General features: G+C 32.5%; 1 protein-coding gene across 1 annotated transcript; it reads left to right on the top strand.

The window, feature by feature from the left end:
- Positions 1 to 2,036: 2,036 nt before the first annotated feature.
- Positions 2,037 to 9,706, top strand: LOC148276834 (myrosinase 1-like). Its single transcript, XM_088233692.1, has 7 exons — positions 2,037 to 2,184; positions 3,342 to 3,445; positions 4,828 to 5,400; positions 5,482 to 5,576; positions 5,885 to 6,187; positions 6,591 to 6,832; positions 8,679 to 9,706. Exons 1-7 carry the CDS (start codon positions 2,141 to 2,143, stop codon positions 8,884 to 8,886), a joined length of 1,569 nt encoding a protein of 522 aa, XP_088089818.1. The 5' UTR covers positions 2,037 to 2,140; the 3' UTR covers positions 8,887 to 9,706.
- The last annotated feature ends 1,084 nt before the right edge of the window (positions 9,707 to 10,790 follow it).

The raw sequence follows: 10,790 nt of genomic DNA, 5'->3' as shown, positions 1-10,790 counted from the left end.
GTACGTCTAAATTTTTATAGACAAAAGCTGAATCCATTCTTCCCAAGCGAGCTATTAATCTCAACATTTACAGTGTACACCGCAAGACAAAAAAAATTACGAGTTTACCTGCTACCGCGCCCCTTGACTTTACTGAACCCTTTTTCTAAGAAATCCTTTATCGATACCTCTTTCTTTTGTTTAATAAATTAAGGACACTATGTGTCACCTTTCTACAATATTTACATTTTAAAATGTCTCAACAGTCTTGTTTTACCCGCGTTTGAGTGAACATAACACAACAATCATGGAAAGTGCAAAGCAAATGTCGATTGCGATAAAATCCAAAATAATCACATTGTCGCAAGAAAACATATCTAATTGTGAAATATCTCGTCGAGTTGGGTATTCAGAAGGTGCAGTGAGGTTTTTATTAAAAAAAATCCAAGAAACTGGATCCATAGAACGGAAAAAAGGAAGCGGACGGGGCGCGTGACATCTGCCCGAGATGATAGCTTAATAAAAAAAATTGTTATGCGCGATCGATTTTTAACGGCACCTGAAATACACGCAGAGGTGCAGTCTACCAGCACATCAACATTTTCAGTAAAAACAGTGTCCAGGCGGCTGTTGGAGCATGGTTTCCAAGCACGGAGTCCCGCAAAGAAACCATTACTCACGGACAAAATGAAGAAGGCTAGACTGGATTGGGCGAAAGAGCACCAGAATTGGACCTTGGAGGATTGGCAAAATGTTGTTTTCTCTGATGAATCAAAATTCAACCTTTTTGGTCCAGACGGCAGAAAGATAGTTCGACGAAAACGTGGGGAAAGATATCATCCGTCGTGCGTCACTCGAACCGTTAAACATTCACCCTACGTGATGATTTGGGGGTGCATGACAGCATACGGTTTAGGACCTCTAAATTTTGTACAGGGTACGATGAATGCCATTCAGTACAAAAAAGTGTTAAAAAAACATATTATTCCAACAATCGAGGACATTACGCAGTATACCGCGGACCCAATTTTTCAGGACGATTCTGCGCCGTGCCATAGAGCCCGCACTGTGAGTACAAATATATATATTTTTAAATGCATTTTGTGACCACATGATAAATAATTTATTGTTTTTTTATAGATCAATGAATTCAAGGAGAAAATTGGCTTAAAATCGTTGACGTGGCCCGGGAATAGCCCTGATTTGAACCCGATAGAAAATTTATGGGCGATTATGAAAAAAAAAGTCGGGAAAAAAAAATCAAAAAACATTGAGGAATTAAAAAAAAACTTAATTCAAGTTTGGGAAGAAGAAATAACATCAGAAATTTTAGATTCGCTTTACGCTTCTCTAAATAATAGAATTTTACATGTTATAAAAAATAAAGGTGAATTCACTAAGTACTAAATATTTTTAAATGTTATAAATATGTTTAAATGTAAAATACTTTAATTTAAAATAAAGCGATAAGAACCTACTTCTTAAATATGAATTAAAAAATAACATGTCTTTTATTATTCCATCACAAACACTCGACCATAAATGAACCGTTATGGGTCTCTAAGGTTCGGGTAATCTGATACCTGATATATAATGGCAATTTCTAAGTACAATTCATGAGTAAGATTTTTTATTTTAACCTTGAAATAACGAGTAGTCATCACATATGTCAAACAATATAAAAAAAACTAATTAAATATCAAGAATAATTCATTATATGTCAATTTTAGTTTTTTTTGAGAACTCGTAAATTTATTTGTCTTGCGGTGTATATTACCTGTCATGGGTGGTTTAAAGGATCACTTCACATTTCTGCCCACGTTTGAATATCCATATCTCTCGAATTCTTTTATATGTTGCCTTTTGTGAAGTAAAAGAGCTGAAACCTTTAAGTTTGATTCGTCTGGCTGAATTATTGAGCCCAAAGTTTATTCAATGTTATTCGTTGAATCGCACAGATGATATAAAATATTAAAAAAAATATAACACATTCAAGAGAATACAACATCTGAATATAAAATTTATAACTTCTTTCGTAAATAACTCCTTAACTAAAGAAAAATATAAGCAGTAGTATTTTTAACGTTAATGTGTTTAAATTTTAAAAGGATGTTATATCTTTTACTTGATCGAAGACAGTGTTGTTAAAAACTGAATTAAAATGTATTTTGTTTTGATTTTGTTTGTTATTTTATTTGCCGACAGGTAAAACATTATTATATATAATAAATTTTATACCATCTTTGTACTATGTTTTATGTTTTTTTTTATCTTAAGCATTTTAAATATTAAAAATAAACTAAGATAAGTGTTGCTTTTTCGCTTTCTGTGATCAGCTTGACAAAAAATGAGAAGAAATGACATCGAAAGAATAAAATGACAAGTAATAAGGAAATATCATATGCTACGAATACCGATAAAAATATATTAAATGGATTTAGAATAACTAATTGTAATTTTAAAATCTATATGGATATTGTGGAAAAATGTTTTTATACATAAATGTAAAAAAGAAATTCACTATAAATACGTTCGTAGAAAAACGCGACGTGTTTGGCCTTGGTTATTATGACGTCAAGATTCGTGGTAATGTTCTAAACAAAATTTAATGGCCAATAACAAATAAACATGAATCGTAACGTATTAGGAGCGTGGCCAAAGGAATGGCCGTTTTCGCGGGAATTCAAAATTACAAATTAAAAAATATCTTTAATGCAACTAATAATTAGCAAAATTGTTTTTTTTTACAGGACAGTATTTCATAGACCTTTATTACTTTAAAAATGTCTAAAAAAAGATAAATTTCCCCATTATTTCATTCGCATTTAAATAAAATTTCCCCCCTATTAAATAATTTAAATATAGTGTATTAAAAAATAATAATACGACGTTTTACAAAGGATTTTTGCAGTTATTAAAATAATTAAAATTACGATTAACAAACTACAACAGGTAGAGAGAAAATTTAAAAGAAGATAATATGGAAGTCTGGGCATATACAGGGCTTCTGACCTGTTATTGGCTGGTTTAAGTGGCCACTTTACAAACTCAGAAAAAAACTTAATTTTTTGTCTATGTTAGTGTATAATTTTTTTCTTCAATTCTTTGAACATGAGTGGACACTGTTAATATTATGAAAAAGGATTGTATTTATTTCTAAATTAGAACTTGATGAGGCCCAGAAACTGGTAGGATAAAAAACAGATAAGTGATTAAAAACAAAGTGTTGTAATATTATTTTTAACTATAAATAATAATCCATAAGTTTCTGCACTGGCATTTCTTGTTGGAGATGCATTTTAAATATAATAATCTATCATAGAAATTAATCTGTTTTTCTTTTTCGCTTTATTTCGTTTCAGTGTTAAAGCTGACACAAACGCAACATTGAGGAAATTTCCCGATGGTTTTCTATTTGGAGCTGCTACGGCCTCTTATCAAACTGAAGGTGGCTGGGATGCTGATGGTAATAAAAAACAAAAGACAATGACTTTTTAAAAAATGGAAACTCAAAGGAGTAAACTTATGGGTTTTTGGGCTGGCGACAAACTTTAGTACTCTGAGAAATTAGATTTATCTACTAAAGATGATTGATATGTTCCACCCTTGCTTCGAGTTTACCAGTCGAGCTGATGTTAATGTTGCCTAATATGCTAACGTGTAAAGTACCAAGCGACTAGTGAAAACGTCAAAAACATGAAACCTGCTACGGTTTAGTTACAACAGGCCGCTGACCACTGCAAATCGCGGCAAAACGTTAGAGATAAAATGGCGACACGAGTAGAAGTAAACACAAGATGAGAATGACTGAAGTGAGGTAATTCTTGTTTGCGTCAACTCCGGTTGCTCCTTACCGCTCTCGTTTACCCCAGATCTAGCCACAGAGAGTAAAAGAGAGACAGCAATGTTAATTACCTGATCCACTGCTATTTCTAGGTAAAAAGGATTAACAAACAACCCAATGTCCGAAAAAAATCCGCAGAAAACATTCATGATTATACTTAAAATATCCATATCTTAGCTTTCTTACATTTTTTTGTTACTTAACACTCTTTCTATCATAATTATCCTTAGGAATGATAAAAAATGCAATAATTTATTTTTAATCAAATGACTATCTTAGGAATTTTCCATCTCAGTATCTTTAAAGGTTGATTTCAGCGAATAATAACCTGTTAGGTTATACTTTTTTGTATTAATATAAAAGCTGAGAGTCTAGAGCAGTTGTCAAAGTTATTTTAAAACAAAGAAATTGCCTTTTTAGATTTTTAATTTAAAGTTGAAAATTCAAGTCTGACTCGCTTGAACGTAAATTGTAATTTTAGGTCAAAATTTTTGTAGGCTCTATTAATGTTACGAAGCTGATTGTTTTATGCGTAAAATCATAATTTAAATTAAATAAGATGAACCTTTCACAAATCAAAAAAATAATAATTATAACCGATCCGGTCTTAAATTTTCAAAAACCAATTTAAAAAATCATAACTCGAAAACTATGCAATATCGCGGAACATACATGGGGGTGATTCGAATACCCCTCAACACGAGGCACCTACATTTTTCCTTTGGGCGTCACTTCTCCGGTCACCCTGCATAAGTCCAGGGAGAATACGGCGAAAAATAACGTACAAAAAGAAATTCTCGTCCACTTCCAAATAGGCCAGGGTTGGAGGACATCAACCAACCCTCGTATAAGTATGTTTATATTTGTATACGTAAATAGTTTAAAAAAAAATAGTTACATATATTGATTTCTACATGTTTTACGCATTCTTCAGATAAAACAGGCTCTCGACAATATTCTTGGCGTTAAACATTGAGTTCAATATTAAAATCCAATTATTTCAGATAAAGGGGAGAACATTTGGGATTACTTGACTCACAACCAACCACACCTAATAAGAGATGAAAGTTCAGGAGATGAAGCCTGTGATTCATATCATCTTTACAAAAGAGACGTAGAAATGTTGAAAGAACTTGGAGTAGACTTTTATAGATTTTCTATCTCCTGGTCTAGAATTCTACCCACAGGATTCACTGATAAAATCAGCAAAGATGGAATAAAATTTTACAACAATCTGATAAATGAGTTAATACAAAATGGTATATTACCATATGCCACAATTTACCACTGGGACCTTCCACAAAAACTGCAAGAACTTGGTGGTTGGGCTAATCCGCAAATAATAGATGCATACGTGAATTATGCAGAAGTGCTATTCAAAGCTTTTGGAGATAGGGTGAAGCTGTGGCTAACATTCAATGAACACAAAGAGATCTGCGTAGGAGGCTATGATGGTAGTTTTGCGCCTGCCTTGAACAACTCAGGAATAGGAGACTATTTGTGTAATCATAATGTCATAAAATCTCATGCCAAAGCATACCACTTGTATGATGAGAAATACAGAACTCTGCAAAATGGTAAATACAGTTGTGATAATATTTTTAGTTGATTGCAATGTTTTTAGAATCCTGAGGTGAAATTGGTATGTTTTTATTTAGGAAGAATATCCATGACTCTAAGCACAAGCTGGAATGAACCTGCAACCAATAAAACAGAAGACGTAGAAGCAGCCGAAAGAGCTCGTCTGTTTGAGGTATTTAATTAAATTCTATGAAATAATTAACAAAAGGGCAAATTGTCTTTATTTAGAAAAAAACGATACAATGAAAGTCACAAGCCACAACTCTTGAGTATGAGGTAGGCATATTCAGTCACATTTATGCATTGAGTTTTCCACTGACACCGAAAAAAAATACTGCAAAATATGATTTATTAATTTTTACGTCAATTTTAAAAATTCCGTTTCCCAAGGTTAGTAGTGATAACGAGTCAATTTATATTAAAAACATAACCAAAATTAAAAACGAAAAAAGATAAAATTTCAATGTATTTGTCTTTCAGACAGCACTGTTCGGTGATCCAATTTTTGCGCCTTCTGGTGACTATCCCAAGGAAATCAAAGAACGAATTTCACAACGTAGTAAAGAGCAAGGATACGCCAGCTCGAGATTACCATCATTTACTCCTGATGAGGTTGAGTACATTAAAGGCACATACGATTTTATAGGTTTAAATCACTACACGACACACTTGATCAAAAAAGCTGAAGCCATAATGTTCTCAGTGCCATCGTATCTGGATGACAGAAATGTTAATAGATATCAAGATGCATCGTGGGAGTCTGGGATTTCTTCGTGGCTAAAGGTTTGGCATATTTTCAGGTTTTACTTTTTTTTTTCAGGAATATTATTTACCAATCGTGTTTTAATCCCCTTTTTACTATCGTCTTTTTGATGACTTTTTGAGCCACTCATGTATATCGTCAGGTTCACGCAAAAGTTAAGAATTTGTCATTTAGAAAAAAAACATTTGAATACTTATGTCGTGTTCGTATTTATTTACCAATATTAACTGTATAAACCTTCTTTTTCTAAAGGCTGATAAAATGTTGATGTATTCATTGACTTATAAAACATATAGCAGGTTATAAACACAGTTAAATATTTATACGAACTCCATGATTTTGATATAAATCCTTCAGAAATCTTAAACTCTTGAACCGTTTATTATTTATTTTTTTATGTTACAAGTTTGTTTTCCTTCTAAGGTTGTTCCTTGGGGAATAAGAAAGGTGTTAAATTGGCTCAAGGATCGTTACAATAATCCGGATATTATCATCTTTGAGAACGGCTTCTCAGATTCTGGAAGACTGAATGATTCCGATAGAGTTCAGTATTACAGAAGTTACTTGGAAGCAGTCCAGGAGGCCATATTTGATGATGACTGTAACGTGACGGGATACACGGCCTGGAGTCTCATGGATAACTTTGAATGGTTTCAGGGATACACGTAAGTCATATAGATGAAAATATATTTTAAGTAATCTATAAATATAATCAAAAGGACCATCATTCCATTTTTGCTCCTTAGTTCGAGCATATTTTGGTGTCCGCAAAGAGCCTTCAGACGACATGAACTGCTGATGAACAGTTAGCAGCAAACGTCCAGGACGTTGAGAACCTGTTACCTTGTAAAGTTAACAAGCATGGTTAACGCTCTCAGGAGGCACCCGTAGTATATGGCCCAGCCAACCATGTCGCCTCCGCTTGATGACAGCTGTCACTAGGGTGTGCTGCGTCCTTTCTTCGATTCCTTCATTTCCCACACAGTCAAACCACCGCACATCCAAGATTCCTTTAAGACGCCTAAACTCAGTATTTTACTGTTTTGGGAACCAGTAAAGTAGGTACCACGGCTCGTATTCGTAGAGGAGAAAAAGTGTTATGCGGGCGTCATATTAGGGGTGTTTGATTTTTACTGAGTAAATATCATATCTCCAGACAGTCTTCATACTTTTGAATGCAACGCCTGCTATTTGTAGCCGCACTTCCAGTTCTATTTGAAAGCTGACATTTTCCGTGACATACTTCGACAGTCAGAGGATTTTGGGTATCAAGGCACGGAAAGTCACACAGTACATGGGTTTTAGAAATACCGATTTTTGATCAACAATGACTTTAAGAACCCCAATCTTTAATTATTATAACTGCATCATCGGTAGCAGAGTTTTTGATAGAAGGAGATCGATATTCCTCGATCTCGCAGAGTTGACTTCCTTGGGATAAAGCCCATAAGGATTATAATAATAATTTTAAAAGATCACTTCAAGAATAATAATATAACTGACTTATACAACATAACAACAACATAACAGCATAAATAACAAAAACAGAAAAAGTTAGCGCTTATCCACTTTCCAACAACAAACTGAAAATATTGGTAGGTACCTTCCTGAGAAAATCAAAACAAACATTTTTTTCTGTACACAAGAAACTAAACAAACTTTAGAAAAAAAGACTCTTTACATTGATTAGTCTAGGTGTTTCAAAGAATCATTTGTGAAAAGTGGTTGCCCTTATACCACAAAAACTCAACCACGCGTCAGATACGTTTGGAGCATTTCAGAAAAAGATTCCACCAACAAGGTTAAATGGATTTGACTCCCCAATGTATGGTTTCTTCAAGGCAAAGAAAATGTCATCCACATATTATTCAACGACTACCTGAACATGATATTTTTCCTTTTTCCTCTCATAATTTACTATCCAAACAATTTCCTCTTTCTACTTACGTCTTATGTGCAAATCCTTCTTATTTCTCCTAAAACTCATAATCACAAATTTCTCTCGAAGTTTTAAATCAAATACCTACACTCAAAATACATCGTTTCTCAAAATATCCTTCACTTATCTGTGATGTACATCAAACCATAACATGCTGTTAGAAAAACAATAAAATAATGTTCCGACACTCACTTAAAAAATGATCATTGCCTACAAATTTAAGTTCAGTAACATAAGGAAATTTAGTACAGAATGCTTTTATTTATCTTTTCCAAAAATAAAATAAATACTGGCTTTCTTGTGATTTCCCCGAATATTAAAATTTTATAGGGCCATTTTCAACGAGTTGTAAATAACTCACCATAAGAAAATGGCAACCAAGTTGAGGTAGAGTAGGATTCGAACCTTGGACCTCTGATTTTTTAATCCGCAACACTTGTCACTGAACCACAAGCCGATTAATTTTTTCAAATATTTTGTTTTGTTTACGAAGTAGCGAATAAATAAAAATCAATAATAATTGAGTGTGATTTAAGCATATTTATTTTTTAATAAAAAGTTATTTGTTTCAGTGAACATTTTGGAATATATCACGTCGACTTTAAAAGCGCCAATAAAACAAGGACTCCTAAAGGATCTGCAGTTATGTATAAAGAACTCTTAAGGACTAAGGTCATAGATTGGAGCTTTGATCCTGGAGTTGAAGATGGCTCAGGCGCATTATTATCATCAATGATTGTAATGTCTTTGGAAGTAATTATTTTGTTCATTATGAGTTAAAAAAACCTATTTAAAATTGTTTTTGAAAAGGTTTTCGGGACCTCTGATCCAGACACAACTCCGGGACTACAATATAACCCACCCGGCTGATGTATTAGAATTGTTTTGTTTTATTTAAAAGGGGTAGGTACTTTATTTAATTGATTTTAAAAAAATCTTCGAGACTCCCACAGATAAAATCTTTTGTGATAATTTAATGGCTTCTTTCTATATTATTTTAGCGTATTATTTATCTTGACACAACATCATGGAGTCGGGACTTGTGTCAATAAATAAGAATAAAATAAATAGCGTCACGACACCTTTCGATAAAACGGGTAAACACTTAATCTATATTTCCGTACGCGAGTACATTATACAATTACTTTGTTTACTAATTCATCCAAAGAGGGCGTTACTATTAAATTATTGATTTTTTTTAATCACATTCATATTTTATTTTTTTTACACCAATTGATGTATAAGGCACTAAAATAGTTATAAAAAGTTAGCGCAAATAAAAAAAATCGGACTTTTTAATACAAGTTTCGAGGCAGGGCCCACAACAGATATTATGCGTATATAATAATAATCTTTACTAAATGTTATTAAATATTTGTAAATAAATACTTACCATCAGATGTAACCGATCGCCTTCTTACTAAAATGCAAAATAATAATAATTGTTATTATTTTTATTATCATTATTTTTATACATAAATATATACTATTTACATTAGTAATAATTTTAAATAATAGTGCATTTAATTTTTTAAATATCTTTATCGTTTAGTGTAATTTAAAATTATTTTCTTAGTTTTTTTTTATCTGTTTCATAGTATTTCTAATACCAGATTATCATTTTTTATCAATAATTCTAAAACTGGTAATATTTTTTAAAAAAAAGTTTATCTTTTTTAGACTTTCTTAATTTTTTATTTATAATATTGTTGTATATGCTCTGTATTACTTATAATTATACTTACATGTATGTTTATTTAACTGTATTTGTAACTAAAATGTAAAAGGCACTAAGTGCCGTTTATTTCAATAAAATAAAATAAGTCCCTGATTTTGATGTACCTACATGGAAATCAAGAAATGGAAAAACAGGACCGCTTTGTCTTATTTCCTATTTCGTTATGTAAATTCGTTCGTTTCTCATACATCCATATCACCATAACATACTCAAAATCGCATTTCCCTCTCACTCCCGCTCAAATAATACGAATGAACTTACTAAACGAAGTAGTTATAGAAAAAGGGCTCTGGGACGCGATTACAATCGGAAGTTAAGGACGTCATACCTTCACCATGACGGTATAGTTGAAGATAAATTCCCCCGAGCGATCACGAAGATACACTACTGATCCTCTATCTATAAGTTTTGGGTAGGTACATCGATATGTACCAAGTAGCAGCGTACGCCACGGTACACGTATCAACGTACTATAGTAACATACCTTCATTATGACGTCATAGTTGAAGATAAATTTTCCTAAACGATCATAAAGATACACTTCCGACCCTTTATCTTAAAATTTTGAGGTAGATACATCGGAATGTACCGAGGGCTCAAGCACCCCATAGTACACATATCTACGCATTAAACGTGACAAAATATACATTTTACCGAGCAATTTGTACTTTAACTACGATTTATTTAAATTTCTAAATGTTCTGAGGTGGCAACTTTTTTTCTTACAAGCTTATTTTGAATACGAAGGAGAAATAAGTAAATTATGAAGGCAAAATCAATTCTGACATAGCTGTCAATTTTTAAGTCGAGCGGCTAGATGCTGCTATTTTTAACATACAGTAACATCTAGTCGTTCAGTTTGACCATGACCATTGAGATTTGGTAAAATATTTTGCCATTATGAATAATAATTACAATAACTATTTTTTTTCCTATCTTCTTTAAG

Source organism: Micrasema longulum, unplaced genomic scaffold (assembly GCF_059751315.1).
Source record: "Micrasema longulum isolate JH-2025_06_02 unplaced genomic scaffold, ASM5975131v1 h1tg001139l, whole genome shotgun sequence".
In the NCBI taxonomy this organism is placed as follows: Eukaryota; Metazoa; Arthropoda; class Insecta; order Trichoptera; family Brachycentridae; genus Micrasema; species Micrasema longulum.
This window is presented reverse-complemented; position numbering and strand designations above follow the sequence as displayed.

Excerpts from the sequence above, each read along its gene's own strand:
- LOC148276834 (XM_088233692.1), top strand. The coding sequence starts at position 2,141 with ATGTATTTTGTTTTGATTTTGTTTGTTATTTTATTTGCCGACAG. Across the intron at positions 5,577-5,884 it reads AAAGAGCTCGTCTGTTTGAG|ACAGCACTGTTCGGTGATCC; the intron begins GTATTTAATTAA and ends TTTGTCTTTCAG. Across the intron at positions 6,188-6,590 it reads GGATTTCTTCGTGGCTAAAG|GTTGTTCCTTGGGGAATAAG; the intron begins GTTTGGCATATT and ends TTTCCTTCTAAG.